This window comes from Physeter macrocephalus, chromosome 20 (assembly GCF_002837175.3).
Source record: "Physeter macrocephalus isolate SW-GA chromosome 20, ASM283717v5, whole genome shotgun sequence".
Taxonomy (NCBI): domain Eukaryota; kingdom Metazoa; phylum Chordata; class Mammalia; order Artiodactyla; family Physeteridae; genus Physeter; species Physeter macrocephalus.
In genome coordinates, this window is record NC_041233.1 from 23,356,037 (window position 1) to 23,376,632 (window position 20,596).

At 53.5% G+C, this 20,596-nt stretch overlaps 1 protein-coding gene and 1 pseudogene across 1 annotated transcript in view; one reads left to right on the forward strand and one right to left on the reverse strand.

The window, feature by feature from the left end:
- The window catches only part of CDH23 (cadherin related 23), a 377,990-nt gene that overhangs the window by 115,513 nt on the left and 241,881 nt on the right, over positions 1 to 20,596 (forward strand). The window contains exons 6-7 of the mRNA XM_055081216.1: positions 9,680 to 9,874; positions 13,536 to 13,664. Coding sequence (XP_054937191.1) covers positions 9,680 to 9,874; positions 13,536 to 13,664 — 324 coding nt within the window. The remainder of the gene's footprint in view (positions 1 to 9,679; positions 9,875 to 13,535; positions 13,665 to 20,596) is intronic.
- On the reverse strand, positions 7,475 to 7,654 carry LOC112067110 (uncharacterized; annotated as a pseudogene).

Below are 20,596 nucleotides of genomic sequence, written 5' to 3' on the forward strand. Positions count from 1 at the left end.
GAGGAGCACAGGCTCCGGATGCGCAGGCTCAGCGGCCACGGCTCACGGGCCCAGCCGCTCTGCAGCATGTGGGATTCTTCCGGACCGGGGCACGAACCCGTGTCCCCTGCATCGGCAGGCGGACTCTCAACCACTGCACCACCAGGGAAGCCCAAGAATATTGATTTTTTAATTCAGTTTGTATTTTTCTTGGCAACATTCTCCCTGGAGCATTCATCCTCCTGCTTCAATTTGGACTGACTGTGCTCTGGCTTGATTGCTCTTCTGGAGGCTGAATGGCTAAAGAGACCTGATGTAGGTTAGGCCTGGGGGAGGAGAGGGCATTCACCCTAAGAATATCTAATATATTCGGTCCCAGTACATGGGTTCCCTACTATGCTCTGTCTTGGTTTATGCCCTCATTTTGGTGGAGTACACCCTTCAGTAATTTCCTGAAAAAGAATTCATGGGATTTTATTTTATTTTTTACTTTGAAAAATGTGTTTATTCTACAGTCATATTTGTTGATAGTTTGGCTGGGTATAGAACACTAGAATGAAAATAGTCTTCTTCATAATGTGAAGTCATTTTTCCTTTGTGTTCTGGCTGTTAAGAACTTTGATGCCATTTTGATTCTTGATCCTTTGAGTGTGGCCTTTTGTCTTCTCTCTGAAAGTTTCTAGGATTTTTTTTAATACTCAGTGTTTTGAAACTTCATCATTTTATGCTTCAGTATGGAGCTGTCTTCTGAACACATGGTGTGGTCTCCTTCCATTTGGAAGCATGTCCTTCAGATCTGGGAGTTTTCTTATGTTACTTCTTGGATAATTTCCTCCCCTTCTTTTGCTCTGTTTCCTCTCTCTGGAACCCCTATTAATTAGGTGTTGAATCTTCTGAACTACACTAATTTTCTTCTCCCCCATTTTTCATCTCTTTGAGTTTTGTCCTACTTTTAGAGAAATTTATTTATCTTCCAACTCTTCTGTTGACTTTTTACTTTCTACTAGCTCTTTCTTCCTCTTGAAAGATTATTTCAAAGATGCTGTCTTGTGTTGTCTGTCTAAGCTTGCTAAAGATACTTATTGTTGTTACTCCTTTTTACTGTTTTCCTCTCTGTCTTTCACATTAGAGGCTCTTCTCAAATGTTTACTTGACCTTTAGTTGTCTGTTCATATTTAAGAGTGAGTTCACATTTACCTGCCTGGAAGCTTGCTGTGTGTATTAGGACAGGGTAGGGAGGGGCGCTGCTTATTAACCAGTGGGCTTCACTATGGGATGATTAGGTTAGGACCTGGATTTTTTTTTGTGGGAATTCCAACATGTTAATATTTGTGTTTTCTCTTGGGTCAACTTTCCCTATCTCCTGCCTGGCTGTCAGTCTCCAGGAGGCTAAATGGCTAAAGAGGCCTGATTGGAGATGGGAGTGGAGGGGAGATGCAGCTTTTCACTTAACCTCCCTGTTTTCAGCTGCCTCGTCCAGCTCCCACTCTGAGTCCAGAGCCCAACTAACTCAGCCCCTCCAGAAAGCAAACCTCCTATCTTCTGCAAGAGTTGGGGAAGGCATCTGGGAGTCTTACCACTCTTCTTAAAGATTTGTAGCCAGTCTTCCTGTTTTGAGCATCACCTTAAGTCTCCAGTTCCTGAGCTTTTCCAAGATTCTGAGATGCTGGCCTAAGTTTCGGCTTTCCCATCTCTCCTAAGGCAGTTTCCAGTTCCATCTGTTTCCAGGATTCTGTTGGCACCTCTCATCTGTTGTCACCACCTCTCCTATTCTTTTTGCCCTTATGGATTTATGCATTTTTAATTTCCATATTGTCATTTTGGTGAGGGGGTTGGGACAAAAACAGAAATCAATGGATGTGTGCAATCTGACATGTTTAACAGGAAGTCCCGATTCTGTTAAAACATTTATTGAATGCCTTCTATGTGCAAGTGACAGTGCTAGAACTTCAGAGGTGGCCAAGGTAAATCACAAAGAGAAGGGGAAGGATTTGAGGAATGTTGAAAGAAGAACTGACAGGCCCTGGTGATTGATGAGGAGTGGGAGTCAAGAGAGAAGGGCACGTCCAAGATCACTCCAGCAGGTGAAGAGACTGGCGGAACTTGGGAAGTCAGGATGGGCGTTAGGTAAGCACTTTGATGGAGGTCTTCCTGGGATTCAGAACAGGCAGTACACAGCCAGAGGCTGAGAAGGAGCAGGGCCTCAGAGACGGGAGAGCACTGAACTGGTTCCTTGGAGATGTGGAACAGCTGAGAAGGCCAGCCCAGCCCAGGGAAAGTGCTCGAGCCATGTGAGGGTGTGTGGGACTTGGGGCCCAGCCCTTTGGTGCTCCTCCTGCCCACAGAGCTGGCACCTCCACCTGACAGTCTGCCTGGCACTCAGAGCAGACCCAACACATTTTTGAGTCCAGTGCACATCACCCAAGAGAGAACAGACACTGGTCGACAGAAGAGACGTTGTAAAATGATCTCTTCTAGACTCCTCTGCAGAGAGAGGTGCTGGAGCACTGTGTACATGTGTGGGTGTGTGCACACACCGTGTGCCCTCTCCCGACCAGAATGGGGCCACCTGAGACATCCACAAAGGCCTGGTGGGCCCCTGCCTCTCCTGGTTCTCTTCCCTGCACCAATTCTCTCCTTGGACCCTGCTCTCAGCTGGTGCCCACACATGCCTTCTTGCCTGTTTGAGAAAGAAATACAGCCCACATCTCTCATAGACCCCATTTCCCCTCCCCCATAAGCTGGAATGCCACAAAGCCCCCCAAACTTCATACCCTCCCCAAGCACCCCAGGAGGCCCCTGGCTCCAGAGTCACAAGTGAAAAAGCACCTCTTTGGCATTCAGGGGAAACCAAGGCACAGGTGCCTCCACTTTGCCCTGGTACCACCCCACCCCTCCCACCCCCGTCAGAAAGGTTTCTACTTATGACTTTAATTCTTCTTGTCACAGTGGGAGTCCATTTCCTTATCCCCAGTGAAAGCGTGCAAATTTTGAGATACCTTCTTCCTTCTGAAATTCTCTTTGGGCTAAAGCTCCCCACCAACCCTCTCTTCTCTAATCCCGCCAACCTGAATCTCCCATCTTTGGGCCCCTTGTCATCCCCAGCCCTTCCACGGAGGAAATGAACCAGTTGCACTTGAGCAGGGGCCCTGAGCTCTCTTTCCACCCTCATCTCCAGGGTCCCCAAGGTCTGGAGACACAGAGATGACCTGATTTTGAATCCTTCTCCCACCACTTACTAGCTGTGTGACTTTGGACAAGTTGCTTCATTTCTCTGAGCTTCCATTTCCCCCATCAGGGGAAAGGAGGTAATGAGATACAATTTGTAAAAATGCTGGCGGATGAAGGGTTGAATCCCTGCCCCGCCCTGTCTCAGGGACCAGCAGCCCAGCCTCTGAGCCACAAGCTTGGCCCAGGAGGGTCTGTTCCCAGCTCGGAGCCACTGAGGCGCCCTCACCTTGTTGGAACTCCATCTGTCAGGAATTTATTATTAATGCATTTTATAACAGGCTTTATAATAAGATATTAAAGACTGTGGCAGCATCTAGCAAGCATTCCATAAATATTAATAACGCCTTGAGAGGTGGCACCTATGGTGGAAACGGTCGGGCTTGTTCCGAGGTTTGGTCCAGGGTGGAGAATAAATCTAAAGGGCAGGAAAGGAGGATGCACTGCAAAGATGAGAGAGTATGGCGTGCTTTTTTCCTTTTCCCATCTTCCTTTCTCTTGCTGCTTTGAATTTTTATAATACTTCTTTTCCTTTGTTCACAACTTTTCCTCCGTAATGTGTCTTTTGCTCCCTTAAGTTTTCCTCTCCTTTCTCCCCAACTTTATTCCCTCTTTCTTCTCTCACAAACTCTCTCCCTCCCCTGCCCATTTCCCTTTGCCCCCCAGTTCAGCCCCTTTCATCACCCCATCCTATTTTTCTTTGTCCCCCTGTGGTCTTCCAGCCGCCTTTCGCCTCGTGTCCTTTCCCCTTGCTTTATGCTCTCTCCTTCTCTGTTTCCCCCGTCCTGCGCTCTGCCTCTCTGTCTGGCCCTCTTCCTCCCTTGCTGCCCGTGCGCCCCCCAAACTGTTCCAGTGAGCACCCAGAGCCACCTCTGTAGAAGCCCGGAGTGTAATGTGACTCACACTGTGTGTGAAAAGTGAGCTATTTATCATTATTATTAACGAACAAGATCTCTTGCACGGTAGAACTTTGCCAGAGTCTATTCCCTTGTCACCTCAAGAGCAGCAAAAAGATTTATTTGTCTCTGAATTGCGCAGGGTGGCCCATTTACAGCAGGTCCATCAGAATTGATGTGGAGTTTAAATGTGAGCTGGAAGAGGCAGGGGCCTGCCCTGTCTGCGACCTGCGTGAGTGGGCCCCTCGCTGAGAGGGACAGCCTAGCAGGGGCAAGGGATTTGCAGGGGATGATGCCTAAACACACTCCCCGGACCCCAGGCAGCATGGGCGGTGCATCTGGGGAGATTTCCCTTGAAATGGCGCAGAAGCTGTGAGGGAGAGGATGGGGTTGGACAGGGGATGCAGTGGAAGAAGGGGCTCTGGAAGCAGAGTTGGGACAGAGAAGTGGGCTAAGAGGCCTGTTTTAGGAACGAGTAATCACGCCCCATGGGGCCTTTCCTCCCAAGACCAGCTGCTCCTTTCCAGCAAAAAGGTGGAGCCAGTGTTGCTCTAGAATGGGGCTGCCCACCCCCCCAGCCGAAATGGGCCTTTTGGCCCTGCCTGCACAGCCCAGGCCCACCTGGCTATGGTTCTGTAGACCCTGAACTCCAAGGCCAGACACCGTAGTGGGTAGGGGCACCTTCTCCCTGGTCTCCTGTCTCCAGGTAGGCAGAAACTGGCTCTCTGGGGCACCCTCCTCCAGGCCTGTCCTGGCTAATTGTGTCAAGCCCACGATCAAGCTCTCACCTGCCCACACCCCTGCCACCCCACATGCATGGTGATCATTTCAGTGGCCTGGATGGATTTGCATGTTAAAAGGAGTGTCTGGGGACACTTAAAAAGAAGAGGGAGCTGGCATTCATTCACCCAGGCCGCTTTCTTCTCCCCATATTACCTCTTGTGCCCTCAACAGTCAGGAGCACTGGCCATGAGCTTTGCTTTTTGTGGCCCAGCTGTGGGCGTTAAAGGGGCCAAATCCCAGCAGGGGAGGGGCAGGGTTAGCCTGCGGCAGAGCTGTGGGGTGAGGAGGAATTGCCCGTGGCTGGATGTGTTCTGGGGGTGCCAGTGGGGCAAGGAGCCAAGACCCATGCAGGGCAGAGTGAGCAAGTGGTACCAACAGGAAGGACAGCATGGACTGTGTCTCAGCACCACAGCCGGGGACAGGAAGGGAGGGCCAGACAGGGCCTGTGAAGGCCGGGGCCAGGGAGGCCCTCAGAGACCCTTGTCTCTGCTTTTCTGCTTCACCATGCTCCATTCTCACTGCAGATGGGCTTCCTCTGCCACCCTGTAACTGTGGCTTCTGTGTGACTTCCGGCCTGTCACGGTGCACACTCTACCCCAACCAGGTAGCAAGAATCTTTTTTTTCAGCTCCCCACAGAAAACTGATTGAATTTCCAAGGCCCCAGCTGATTGGCCTGCTTGAGTCAGGTGGTTACCCCTGGACCAATCGCATGTGGCCTGGGTCTGAAGTCACTTGGTACAAACATGAACACCTAGATCCATCACCCCAGAGCTGTGGGTATAAAGAGCATCTCTACTTGGAAGGCGGGTGGGCAGGGAGGCAGTGGTTGGTGTCTCCGGGTGAGGTGAGAAAAGCACTTATATATGAGTCAGAGCACCCAATTTCCAGTCACAGCTCTGCCATTAACCACCTGTGAGATGGAGAGCATGGAAGCGCATCCCCTCACTTTTCCCATCTATAAAATGGGGAGGCTAGGCTGGCTAATCTCCAAGGTTCCTTCCAGCTTCTACATTCAAGCCATGCCTGAGGGGGTGTGTGGTCAGGCCTGGCCTTCATGCTCAGGAGCTTCCTTGGCCTCCAAGCACCCCGCCCACCCCTGCCTCAGATCCCACCCCTCCCAGCTCTTTGCCAGGCCTATTTAAAACCATTTCTAAGTTATGCAGAAATTGAATAGGTTTTCACTGCAGGGCATGAAACATAATCCAATAATAAGAAGGTCGGACACAGGACATCCCTTACTTTCCCCCTTTTCCTGTCTTCTTGGATCTTGCTCTTAAATCCTCTGATCAGAGTCTTCACCCTGGACCATTCGGTATGGATGGGTGAAATACCCTCTCCTGCCTGAGGCAGGGGGCTAGAGTGCTGATGTTCTCACAGGAGCCGTCCCTCTCCTCTGGGCACTAGCTCCACGTGGCATGTACTCTGAAGTGCTGTCTAGCTGCCTCACAGGGGGCTGGTCACTCTGAAATCGGAACATATCCATCCCTCTCGTGGCAGGAACCACAGGCTTCCATGGTGTGCTTTGTTCTGGAGCTTGGGGCTGATGCTGGCACTCCTGTGATGTGCATGTTGGACCTAGAGATGGGGGGCGGGGGAGAGAGCTGTAGGTTAGCTGAGAACCTCATAAAGATCTCCTCAAGACCAGTGCCGCCGTGGTGGCATATGGGGGTGGAGGCTGGCTTCGCTGAGCCCAGCACCGGAGGAGTACAGTTTCTGGGGTTTTGCACGTGGTGGCTCAGGGTAGGTCCTTGCAGAGTACCTGTGTCCATCGGGGTCCCCCAGGAAACAGTTCGTCTCGGATAGTTCCGATAAAGGCACTTCGGTGAAGAGACAACTTCCAGAGGGGGCGCAGGCCTAGGGGGACATTAAGGGACGTTGAGACACCAGAGACTAGCAGCACTGGACAGCTCTTCCTACTCCTAGGGCTGGAGGGGCAAGGGGAGGGGAGGGAGCCCACTGAAAACTGGGGCCAGGGAGGAGGGGCTGCTGGGTTGGAGCTAGAGGGATTGGGGAAGTGATGCCCCAAACTCTTTCTCCTCCTGCCTCCTCCCCAAACTCTGAGTTCCTACCAGCCCCTCCCGTTGGCAGAAGCCAGCCCACAAGGGAGCCTAGGGATGCAGTCCACTGAGGCGGCCCTGGGCCTGGGAGGCGGGGCAGGGGGTGTCATGGCAGAGCAGGGTACTCAGTAGATCTGGGGATTGCAGACAGGGAATGCCCAGTGCAGTATCATTAATAGTCATCGTGTTTCTTTATACCTCCCTGCCCTACCCTTGAAGGTGTTCTTGTCTGCCTTCCTCTAGAAGGCATTCAGACGATAAAATCACAACTGCCATCTTCTAAGCACTTATTATGTGCTGGGAAGTTTACACTCATGAGCTCGAGTACTCTTCACATTAACCCTATGAGATATTATTAACTTCAGTTTACAGAGAGGGGACTAAGGATCAGAGAGATTAAATAACTAGCCCAAAGACACACAGTGAGGCTCGGGTTCCATCAGAGGTCTTTCCATCCCTGAAATCCTAGCACTTGTCCAGTCTGCCCCCTTGTATACTTGAGGCTCTTTTGGAGGGAAAGAGAGCATCTGTTTTCCAAGCCACTGAGATGGGTAGGGCAGACCTAGCAAAGGCAGAGCAGGTTCAGGAACTCAGATGTGTAAGGGATCCTGCTGGGTTGGAGAAGTACAAATAGCTCTACCTGCCAGGAAATAGTAAACTGATAAGAAAAGAAACTACACGTGATCTTAGCCAAAAGGCCAGGATGCGATGCCTGCCAGGAAATGAACTGTGGAGAGGGAGAAAGCGCAGGACCACGAGGGCCCGTGTCCTATGCAGAAGGGCACTGGGGCATCATGGATGGTACGGAGGAGAGGGGCCTTGCCCATCTGCCCCTGTCCTTACTGCTGGTTGGAGGAAGACAGTATCTGAGCCTGTCCGTTCAGGCTGACACTTGCCTGATGGGGGAGGGGCAGCACACTCAGAGAGAAGCAATGGCAACTCCATGACGTTGTCCTCTGGAGGCCCTTTCCAGACTGACTAGGGGCCTTACAGAGAACACCCTTGCCTCCAGCAGATAGTCCTGGGGAAGGGCTGACGGTGTACCCGAGAGTGGTCCCCAAAGAAAGAAGCTTCTCGAGGTAGTGACCCAGGGCGCAGGTCATGGCCAGCAGCACGGAGAGGGGGCAGTAATATGAATGCCCTCCTTGGAGCCCTGCAGGTGTCAGAAGGGACCCAGTCATTGTCCCAGTGTAAAAAGATCACAGAGGACTAGGAATGTTGTCTCTGCCCTCAGAGAACTTTCAGTCCAATCCCTCACTCCTGGCTAGGGGGTACCACCCATGCTGGCAGGTGACCTCAGCACCGTGCAGAAGAGTTAGGGAAAGAACTGCCATCAAGGTTTAGAGAAGTGTTTAGAATAGAGCTTAAGAGCATAGGCTTAGAATTAACTACACCTGAATTCAAGGCCTTCTTTGCCACTGCCTAGCTGTGTGACTTGGGTGAGTTACCTAACCTCTCTGAACCTCAACTTCCTTTTCAAAAATAGGATAATAGCAACCACCTAGAAATCTGCTTGTTACAGAGCTGACAGGTGCAGCCTACTGCATAGACATGGCACATAACAGTCAGTCAGTCAACGGGAGCAAGGATTGTTTCTTCCTTTCTGTCTCTGGGCAGAGCCTCGTTAAGTTGCCTGTCTTCAGATGTGTCCAGAGCTCACTAAGTTAGGAATAAATTTACTCACGCAGAATTTTGCAGTCATGGCTTACATGCCAGGCATTGTGGTGGGCACGGCGGTGATGAGAGCTGACAGTTGGGCAGAGGATGCACATACGCAGATACTTAGAATACAACGTGCTAAATGCTGTCATAGAGATTCGTTCGTGTCTTCATAAAGGGTATTTACTGGACACCTGCCATGTGCCAGGCACTGTGCTGGGCAAGGCAGACAGAGCCCTAAGGCTTCCATGGAGCACATGTGCTATGATGGAGACAGGCACTGACCGGGGAACTACAGAAGAATTGTGGGTGGTGAACCATTCCAGGGTGCTGTGAGACCCTGAATATAAATAATGGCAGGGGTTGGGGGCATGGTAGGGGCTGACCTGGCTTAAGGGTCTGGAAGGCCTCCATGAAGAAGTTACATTTAACCAGAAAACCCAAGTCAGAAAGGGGCAGGGGTCTGTCTATACACAGTGTATAGCAGAGGGAATCATGGAAGGCTCCCAGGAGGTGGTGATGTTTGAGCAGGCTTTGTGGGCCTCTCTGGTTACAGGCTGCCATGGCCCAGGCATGGCAGGTGGATGCCCCACCCATGGGCAAACCAGGTATTCTCTGTGGGCCTGGCAAAGTCCCCAGACTCTCTGCCACATCCCCATATCACTTATCTCCCAGCTCCCTGCCCTTGAAACCTCCAATACGCAGACTCCTGGCTGCCCTCCAGAGCAGCCCGTGCCTGAGGCTTGGGCAGCCAAGGGGCACCTAACAGTGAAAGCAAAACCGCCAAGAAACAGGGGGTTGGGGACCAAAAAGACCCTCATCCGGAACTCCAGGACGAGCAGATCATCTTTGGAACTGGTGCTGTTACAGCCACCAGGAGGCCATCAAAAAAATGAAAAAAAAAAATAGATGGTGCATTTTAAAGTCCTCTGAACCCTCTTAGAATAAAAATGATAAAGCCGCAGGTCTGGTTGGCTGGAGGGACATGGTTAATGGGCTTTGGGGGAATAGTCACTGACGGAGGCAGCTGCTCCAAGCTCCAGCTCACCCTTTTATTTGCTTTTTTTCACCCCCAGAACACGCCAGTGGGGACGCCCATCTTCATCGTGAATGCCACGGACCCCGACCTGGGTGCAGGCGGCAGCGTCCTCTACTCCTTTCAGCCCCCCTCCCAGTTCTTTGCCATCGACAGTGCACGTGGCATTGTCACAGTGATCCAGGAGCTGGACTACGAGACCACGCAGGGCTACCAGCTCACCGTCAATGCCACGGTGAGTCCCGGCACCGGGGGCCCAGGCAACCAGATGTCATCCTCCTCCCACCTTCAAAGAGAGCACAGAACGTCAGCCTCGTTCCCTGCTAGTCAAGGCTTATATTGGTGATGCTGGTGATCAACAGCAGCTGATGTTACTGAGGGTTCGTGCTATGTCCCTGGTGCCATGCAGAGCACTCAAATGGATTGTCTCCATTAAACCTCACAACAGCCCTATGTCATAAAAATTAAGGGACCCATTTTACAGATGAGGAAATCGAGGCACAGGAGCAATGCAGTGACTTGCCCACAATCACCCAGCAGCTGGACTCCAGCGCCTGCACTGGTAACCCCGTGGGGTATTCCTAGTGCAGGGTGTCCTCTCACTCTCTGGGACACAGGACAGAGGTGTCAACCCAGCTGTGTCCCGACACCACCCAACATTGCAGGAGCCAGAGGGTCCAAGCATCCTAGCCACTGCTCTAGAGTGGTGATTCTTACACAGAAGAGAGCACCCGTCTGCACCAAGCACCGTGTTGAGTCCTGGGAATTCCAGGATGAGTTAGTCAGGAGAGGGAGGTGGGAGAGCCGTAACTATCCCATTTGATAGCTGACACTGTTGAGCCTCACAAGCTGATAAGTAGTGGGCATCAGGAACCCAAACCCAGGTTGTCTGACCCCCTAGTTCCCTACCCCCATGGTCAGGAGTCTCTGGGTCTCCAGAACATCACTGCTGCTTGGACTCTGTTGCCAGCTGTTATCAAGGGCCTGGGGGCCAGGCAGGCCACACCCTCAGTAGGGTTCCTCCCCTGCACACCCCTCTTCCCTGCTCCTGGAGCCTTCAGCCAGCAGCAGGGCAAGAGCCGGCCTGCTGTCCCTTAGATTTCTGTTTACAAAGCTCAGGTCAACAGTGAAACAAATCACAGGAGTCCCTCTTGACCCTCCAGGACCCATTAGCTTGACACACAACATCCACCACCTGGCCCCATGTCACTGCAAGGGGGCTTCCCATAGCCCTGGGGGCTCCACTTGGCAGGTCACAGAGCCCAGATCCCAGGGGAAGACACACTGGATTGGGTCCAGGGTCCAGTCTGAAAGATGGCGTTCCCCCAGGATTGGACAAGATCCAGAGAGGCCCCCCAAACCAGGCAATGCAAACTTTTTCTTTGTACCTGGTCCAGCGGCCCCTGGGGAGGCCACTGCTGGTGACACCCACATTCTTTCCTTCTCCCCTGCTTAAGTGTTCGTTGCCTGGGAGGACGTGTGTGCTGCTATTTGTAAAACTGACTTCTGGGATCAAGGGGGCCTGCAAGACCAGAATCCACTTCTTGGACCCACCTGTACCCTTCCGCAGTGCCTTGCACACCCACTTGGGGTGGTGCTTCTCCCACCACTCTCCATTTGCACACGCCTGGGCCCAGAAATGCACAGATACTTGCTATCTTTCTCACTCTGAGCTTGTCCCTGCGGGATATTTTCCATCTCCCATAAAAATGGCTTTGGGCCAGTGGGGAAGAGAGCAAAGCCGGGCACAGGCATGAATCTGGGTGGCCAGGCCTGTGAAGAGGCCTAGGCTCAAGCTGGGATGGTGAATGCAGTTAAATTGCCATTAATCTTCCAGAGATCAGGCCTTGAAGCAGTGGAAGAGGAGGGGCCCTAGAACTCCCTTAGGTCTTGATGGCTCCCCGACCTGATGCACAAGTCCCTCTCAGGGCTGACGCTGTGCCCTTGGCCACTGGGCACTTCCTCAAGGAGATTCTCCCGTGTGGCATTGCAGGGAACAGTGTGGGTCCCCAGCCACTACTGGGTGGGTCGCGGGTGGGGAAATGTGGGACTCCCCTGGGAACAAGCTGCTGAGAGCTGTAGGTGCCAGAGTGACAGCTGGAAGCCTGGCCAGGTGCCTGCTCAGCCTGATGTGCCCGCCGCCATCCCCTTTCCCCAGCCATGGAGTCCAGGGTGGGCTGGACGGGGGCATCTGTGGCAGGAGCAGGGCTGCAGCCACAGGTGTGGGACAGGAAGGGCAGGTGCCACGCTGGACAGAGCCAGCAGCCCACAGAAGCCTGGTAATGGCAAATCAGAACCACTGGCATCCCCGGCCCCAGAGGTCAAAGGACTTCCTGCCAGGCTTCACCCTCTGGCCCTATCTGCCTAGTGGTCATTCCAGTCCCTAGCTGAGAGCTCTCACCATGGGTGGTCCCCAGGCCTGGACTGTGAGCCCCATCATCCTGGAGGCTGTCTCCCCTGTGGTCCAAGGGGCCCAGCTCCCCCTGCCTCCAGACTCTCCCCTCTCTTGCTGCACCCACGACCCATCCCCAAAGCCCCTCCATCCTCTCCCTGGCTGCCCCTGAGGACTCGTAGGACAACCAGCCCTTCCTTCTCCTCGAAGGCTCGGCAGCTGTGTCTCTGCAGGGCAGGAGCAGGCACTAGGCTTGCTGTCACATGGGGAGCGCCTTGCATCCTTCACATCACCCCAGACAGACCAAGGGAGATCTAACCCAAGGACAGTCACTCCTCAAATCCCAAACCAGAGAATTTACAAGGCCTAGAGTCCATAGAGGTCATTCCAGTGAGTCCCTTCATCTCACCGAAGAGGAAGTTGAGACTCCAAAAGGGGAGAGAACTTATTCGAGGTGACCCAGCAAGTGAGCACCTGGGCTGATATTAGGGCCCCAGATCAAGACAGAGCAAGTTTTTATGTCAAAAGGACCCGAGTTTGAGTCCTGGCTGTACACTTACCAGATGTGTGACTCGGGGCAAGTTACTTAACCTCTCTGAGTCTCTGTTACATCTAAATAATGGGCACATAATACCTACAAAAGCAAATGAAGTGTATAGTACAGTGCCTGGTATATAATCTATTCAGCATGTAGTTTCTGTTCTTGTTGGCTATTGTTACTGAGTAACAGCAGCTATTTAAGCAGTTTATCACGTTTAGGGTAATAGAAGATGGGTTTTGGGTTTCCTTTCTTGGTGAGCTTTCACAGGACCACATTTGCAGCTAGGAGGGTTTAAACATTGCCTGCCTGGGCACATGGCCTGCATGACCTCTCAGGAGTCCTTCCCAGAGTCCCACAGATGTCACAGGCCCTGGAGCTCCCCCTACTGATTCTAAAGGAAAAGTTGCTTGACCAGTAAACCCAGCGTGTAGAGCAGGGATACAGGTTCCAGAGGAGCCCCCTCTGTGGTCAAAGGGCCTTTCTTCTGAGGAACCCCCATCCTAGTCAATTCCCTCGCTGCCCTTGGATGAGAGGGGGCAGGAAGCGGGCATGGAGGGGCCAGTGGCCCCTGACTGAATCCAGAGGAGGAGCTAAGGGCAGCACCATCCCTTTACCCCAAGCCAGTCATCCTGCCCACCAGATGTCGGGGGCAGTCAGGCCTAGGCTGGGCCGGGGGCCAGAGATGTGGCTCTACCCCAGGCCTGCTTTGTGACAGTGGATAAGCCACCTTCCACTGGGCCTTGGGGACCCTGTTTGTGTTTTCCTGCACAAGTCAGAGATCACTGAAGGTTCTTAGAGTTCCTGAGCTCCGTGTGCTAATGCCCTTCCCTGGGGGAGTGTGGGAATACATGTGTACATATGTGCACACGTGTTTGTGCACGTGGGTGTCATGTGTGTGTGTCCATGTGTGTGCATGTCCACAACATCACTTAACCTAAGGCTGTGTATTCTTTGTCCTCTAAGGATCAAGACAAGACCAGGCCTCTGTCCACCCTGGCCAACTTGGCCATCATCATCACAGACATCCAGGACATGGACCCCATCTTCATCAACCTGCCTTACAGCACCAACATCTATGAGCATTCTCCTCCGGTAAGACCCTCCCTGACCCTTGTGAGACTTCCCTCTGCACCTCTGGTAGGGATGGGGGCCCTGTTTGGTGGGATGGGCTCCTTGGCGTTTCCTACTCCCCCAAACCCCTATGCATGGCAGTGATGGGTGTCCCAGCACAGTGAAAACCCAATCCCCTCTTATACCACACCCCACCTCCTCGTTCTCTCACTTCATCCCTGGAGGGCTCTGAGTGGCAAAGAGCAAAGACTGGCTAGTGCAAGTGAAGGGCAGCAGTTCAGAAAGATTCACGTGAGATGACGGGGATGCCCGTGGAAAATCCAGCCTGGGCTGGAGAGCAAATTTGGACTCAGCCAGGCTCCCCAGAACATCAGTGGGGCTCAGCCATGCCCCGCCACGGGTCAGTCAGTCAATCTGCCTCTCTCAGCCAGCCATCACTGCCCAAGATGGTGGCCACCTGCCATCCGCCCCACAGGCCTTCTTAGGCTTGGCTCTTCCCTGAGAACTCACAGCTCCGGCTGCCCCTTCTAACTGCCCAGACTTTGGGTTTCTCAAGGCCACATGTTCAAGAGAGGCACCTGATTGGCCGTGGTCTGATTTTTTTTGGCTGCATGGTTGGATCTTCGTTGCTGCATGTGAGCTTTCTCTAGTTGCGGCAAGCGGGGGCTACTCTTCATTGTGGTGCGTGGGCTTCTCATTGCAGTGGTTTCTCTTGTTGTGGAGCACGGGCTCTAGGCGCACAGGCTTCAGTAGTTGTGACGCTCAGACTCAGTAGTTGCAGCGCATGGGCTTAGTTGCTCCGCGGCATGTGGGATCTTCCCGGACCAGGTCTCGAACCCGTGTCCCCTGCATTGGCAGGTGGATTCTTAACCACTGCGCCACCAGGGAAGTCCGGCCATGGTGTGATTTTGTGCCATGTCACAAGGTCAGAGGTCGCCAGCCAGCCTGTAGATTGGCTGCCCGTGGGCCATGTTTCCACCGTGGTCGTCAGCTGTGACTTGGGGGTCTTAGAGACAAAGCATGCCCCTGCCCCCGGGCAGGGGCTGTGGGTGGGCAACTTTGCTCATCTGTGGGCCAGGCAGGCAGTACTAGGCATCCCTTGTCTGGTAGCCATCCCTGCTTTTGTACAGACTAGAATAGAATACCCGCTGTGGGCTGATGAATTGGAAAAAGGTGGCTCCTCTGGGTAAACACAACCCCTGGACGTACAGCTTGGAGAGCAGCTCTGTGGAAAGAAAACTGTGCCCCTCCTTCTGAGGGAACTAAATGTGCTTAGAGGAAAGACACAGCTTTGAGAGCAAAGGGCGGCACACACCTGAACGCGTGGCTCTTCAGGGCCCCACCTGCATGTCTGCACAGGCTCGCAGAGTTGGGTACAAGTGAGAGGCAGGCTCCCCTGACCGGAGTGCAGGCCATGCTCCTGGACCACCACAGACCAGGAAGCCTGCCCCCCAAGTTTGGGACCGTGGTCTGTCCCGACCATCGGCCTCCTCCAAGCACCACACTGCAGGCTCCAGGTATGAGGGGTTAGCCACTTCTTGGGGCCGCTCGTGGGCTGGAGGGTCTGACGAGCAAGTTGGCCTCCTGTTGCAGGTGTCTGAAGCTGCTGCGAGGGTAGAGGGAGACATCTGAATGTCCCCACCCCTGCCGTCTCTTTCTTGGTGGTCCACGGACATCAGGAGCTTGGGCTTTCAAGACTGTAGGCCGCCTCCCCCAAAACCTCTTTGCTAATAAGCGCACATATTCTCATCCCTGACCTTTCAGACGAGGTGGGCTCTTCCATCTGCCCCCAGCCCCTGGCCGTCCCTTTTTAGTGCTCAGTGCTCCCGCGTGGCTCACTCACCCTCGGCTTCTTTGCTGGACCGCGAGAGTAGTGCGGCAAGAATGGGGTCTGCTGTGAGCATAGCGCACCATGGGTGCTCAGGAAGTGTTTTTGGAATGAGTGAATGAATGAACGAACGAACGAACAAACAAACAAACAAATGCCCTGGTCAGACCAGCCCTCTCGCTATCCTGTCATCCTCATCACCCTTCGTGCCTGCTCTGGTCACCAACCCCAAGTCCACCCATCTGTTGGTTCCCAGCTCACTGCCGACCTTTCTTGGAATTTTTTCCTGGCTTCCTCCTCACTGGCCCAGGCATAGACATCCCTCTCCCCTCAACTCCGCTGGAGTTCACCCTCCTTATGCTGCGTGACTTCCCACTGAATTGTAGCCACACCTGTAACGTTCACCGATGTGTAAGTGGGTTACTTTGGGGCTCCTGGTCACCAAGGTGTCTGAGTCTTTGGGACCTGGTCTCGAACCTCCCACAGGCCTCCCAGGGCATCGTGCTCAGGGCTGAATGCAGACAATATGGGCAAAGCCAGCTTGTCGATTGAAGTGAGGACACGATGGTGGCTGGACAGCCAGGGGTCTCGGAGCAGGTCGCTGTACTACCATGCACTTGCTTGGCCAAATCACACGACTTCCAGACCTCTTCCTCCTCGGGGAACTGGGGCTACAGCGGTCTCACTAGTGCCTCCCTAGCCTGGGGGTTTTAGAGATTGAAGCACCCAGCAGTGCCAGCATTAGCAGACGTTAGGACACCACGGTTATGTGTTTGGATTGGGCTGGGGGTCCCAGCCTCAGCCTCATTTCAGAGTCTCGGTGGTCAGCAGGAGGGGTGTTGGTGTGAGTATCCTCCGAGACTTTCCGTTTGTCTCGTCTTTCCCGGCATCCCTGTATCGTAGCAGAGTAATACTAAATCAAGCTATTACTACAGGTGTTCCTTTCAGATCTGCAGACTTCTGAGTTCTTCCAGCCATCCATTCTATTTTTCACTCTTTTACTCATCTTCTAGTTGTTTATTAAGCCCCTGCTGTGTGCAGGGCCCTGTGCTAAGCCACACTTTCCAGATGATTCCACGGGCCCCTGCTAGGATGAATCCTCAGAACAGGCAAACGGGGCCCTTGCTCCCCTTGGCTCCTGCCCTCCTTATGCTCAGTTTCTTGGCATCTGACATGGTTCTTTCTCAGGATGAGGGACCTTGATATCTCTTTGCCTTGCCAGGGTTGTCCCTTTGGCCCCGCAAGGCCACTAAAGCCAATGTCTGGGGGGCTCCCAGGGAGCAGGTCTGAATCCCGCCTCTTGGGTCATGACCAGGCTTGGACAAGCCAGACAAGGAAGTAAGCTGGGAGATTCGGGCTCTCCCAGCGCCCACAGAATCGCCTCTGTGTCCACACACCTCTGGCCTTCCTCCCTGCCTCCAGACTTGAAAGTTTACCACGTCCCTTGCACAGCTTCCCATACACCCTAAGCCTGATTTTTCCAGGCTTCTAATCCGTTTCCATGCCTTGATCCGGACCCTCCATGTCCCTTTACAGTGTGGAGCCCTGATTTAACGCAGCACTTTCCCGGCCAGGCCAGGGCAGAGGAGCGCCATGGCCTGATCAGTCCCCCAGGCCGGAGGACCCAGGAGTCCCCCATCCCCAGCCCTGCCTCTGCTGGCCCGACGCCTCCATCCGGACCCTCGCCCACTGTCCCTCATTCCCCCTTTTTATCTGCAGCTCCCAGCATGTACGCCTCCCTCTATCTGTGTATCAGGTCAGCATGCCTCATCTAAAGTGTATATATTACCTAATAAAATCCTTCTTATTTGGGATTATTGCATCAAATTTTAATTTCCTCACTCGAGCAACAGCATGTCGGCCTGCCCGTCAGTGAAGGACCGATAGAAGGTGAAAAGAGCGGATAAACTGCACAAATTACTGCCAGCCGATGCCTATCAGCCCTTTGACTGGAATTGACTGGAATTAAGGACTGAGAAATAGGATTTTCTGCCTCAGAATCTGCTGTGGCAGCTCCTGTCGGAAGTCTCTTCCGGCCCCCTTCGGCTGCCTCCCCACAAGGGCGCCTCCCACTCCCTAAGCAAACTGCATGTCATCCTTTCAAGTCCTTAATCCTGTCATGGAAATGGGGGAGGGGGGTGGTACTGGGCTGGCAGAGAAAGAGGTAGACGGGGCCCCCTGAGGCTCCAGCTTCAGCCACTCTCCTGGCCAGCTTCTGTGGAAGGAGGCAGCCACAGAAGGGAGAGTCATGTTCCTTCTAGAGCAGTCCCAGCTCCTCTCAGCTCTGCCCTGACTTCCCTACTGGTACCCAAGCCTCAGAGGCTGGGGCTGCCTGGCACCCTCACTCACCCCCTCACCACACCTGGAGACTTTAAGCCAATCCCTGAACCCTTGAGCCGCAGTTCTCCCCACATGTACCCTCACTTTGAGAGGTTGTGAGAAAAAAGTGAAGGAACCTATGCGGGAGCCCAGCCCAGTGCTTGGCACACAGTAGGTGCTCAACTAATGCTAGCTCTCCCTGTGAGCTCCTAGCTGTTCTCTCTATAGAATTCCCAGAAAACGCCTTCCCTCCAGGGTGGGGATTATTAACCTGGGGTCCTGCGGGGCCTGCATTTTGCTGTAATTGTTTGGAACATCACATGCATGCATAGTCTGGGAAGAGGCCTCTTAGCTTTCATCAGATGCGCACGGCAGTTCCAGGCTCCAGTGAATAGTGACAGTCACTTTTATAGCATTTTCTGTGCACTCAGTGCTGTTCCAAGTGCTTTACATGTATCACTTGCTGAGGTGTGGGACTGTTGTAATACCCACTTTATAGATGGGGAAACCCAAGCAGTGAGAAGTTAAGTAACTCACTCAGAGGATTCAGATCCAGACAGTCTGACCACAGAGTCACACCCTTAACCCCCTTGCTGTACTGATCTTCCCCCAATAAGGAGTTGGGACCCCGCAGGCCTGTGCACCTTTAGCCTCTCTGGCGGGGGAGGTGGGGGCCTCATTTCCCAGGAAGCCTCCTGCTTGCAGTGTGGGTTCCTATGAAGGGAAGAAGCCCTGTGGCCAGGTGGGCCCCATCTCTAGCCCTTCTGGGCCCACCTACCTGCTCTCCCGGCCATGCCCTGATGCACCCCAAGCTGGGGTACCTCTCTGGAGAGCCAGCCAGGCAGAGTGCACCCCTGTAGAGGGGCCCAGGCCCGGGGTGGGCACTTCTCCATCCTCTCATCTTTGGAAATAAGTTTCAGTATATTGAAACTATAATCACTGAGACTCTGAAACAAGAGCCATGGGTTCCCAAGAGCCCCTATTCCTCCCTGTTAATTCCTTCTCATAACATCTCCAGTCTTTGTGGCTGCACTTGTATTAAAAGCTCAGGGTTTTATTAAAAATGGATTTATTTGTCCAAAAAGATGAAAACCCAGACTTTGTCAGGGGCCTTTTAGAGCTCTCTTTGTGGAAGCTCAGGTGTGGCTCTTCCTGGGGAGAGCCAGCCTCCTTGCCGTCTGGTCCTGGCTCTCCCGCTGGGCCCTCTGAGCCCTGCCCACCCAGGAGGACTCCAGGCCGCCAAGGGCAGGGCTACCCATAGGGAGATGCTCACAGGGCTCTGAGGACTGAGGGTTCCTTGACCACCACCTCCCCTCTTTGCACAGGCCAGCACTGGCCCCCTTCCCATCCTCCCGAGGCTCACTAACCACTCCAGGCCCTGGTTGTACGCCTGCAAGCATGCAGCTTGCCCCTTGAGGTTTATTGTTTAGCGACTGTCTGGAATGGTGCTTTGGTAGGCACTGGGCCCAGCTGACCTGGCAGGCCAGTCCCTGCCCTCAGCAGGCCAGGGGCAGCCAGGGGACCCTCATGCCGGAACACATGTGAGGCTCAGATAGGATGGGGCTGTAAAAGAGGGAGCTGACCCTGTGTTGAGAAAGCCCCTCCTGGCAGCTGGAGCCTCAGACCAGAGTCCTGTACTCTCAGGCCTGGGGACAAATCCAGGCCTCTCTTGTGTAAGAAGTGACACCAGGAAAGGCATACCCCCCAAAAGACGCCCCCCTGGAGTGACGGGGGGAGCCGTTTGTGTAGACCCTTCAGATCTAATGCAGTGCTTCCCAAATGACCTCCCACGTACCCCCTGGGTCTGAGACTGTTAGGATGTTACACAAAAAGAATCTGTCTTCAGCTCAGAAAACGGGGGAGAACAAAGGTTAACAGACTTCTTTACTGCTTTACTACTTCTGGGAGCCTTTACCACATTAAAGCTCATTGTGCATCTCCAAGGGAGGGACAGGGAATGGATGTTTTTCCATATTTGGCATGAATTAATGCATGTAAAGTGCTTACACTAGTGCGTGGTACATAGCCACAACTTTCATAAATGACAGTTATCATTATTATAACGACCTCTTACAGAAGCGGCATCTCCTGGCAGGCAAGAGCATTTTGGAGCCAAAGCACCTGACCTTGAATCCGGGCTTCACCGTTCACTCCTTGCGGTGGGACCTTGGAAAGGCCGCTTAACTCATGGTCCTCAGTTTCCTCATCTGTAAAATGGAGCTGTCTCCCGGGGTAGTTGAGAGGGTGAAGTGAGTTAATACATAAAAAGCGTTCGCAGCAGCGCCAGGCACATAGTGAGTGCTAGAGAAGGGCCCTTGCCGCCGCAGGTGCTTCACACTCACACAGCTCGGGTCCTCAGAACCCACTTCGAGAGATGCTTCTTTAATGGCTTCTTTCTCTGACTTTGTAACAGTCTGTTTCCCCCATGGGATCTAGCTAGAGCTCCTGGGCGGGGTGTTGGAGGGGAAGCCGGGGGAGTGCAAAGGAAGGAGCCAGACCTGCTTCCTGTGTGGCCTCCGCCTCTGCGCTGTGTCCATTTCTCTGCCGGAGATGTTTCCCCTGCAACATTCTCACCTTTCCTCAGCCAAACCTGGGGGCGTTCAGGATTGCTGCACACCTGGGCTCAGGAGAGGCTGGAGTGACAGCTGCGCAGGGGCAGCATTGCCCCAGGAGGGTGAGGTGGCAGATGCCCCTCCTGTGTCCTGGCAGGGAGCCCAGGAGGAGTCGGAGGCACCTTGCCCCCAGGGCACTCCCTCCGGGTCAGAAGCCTGCATGTCAGGAACTAGCCTCTTTCCACAGGAGGAGG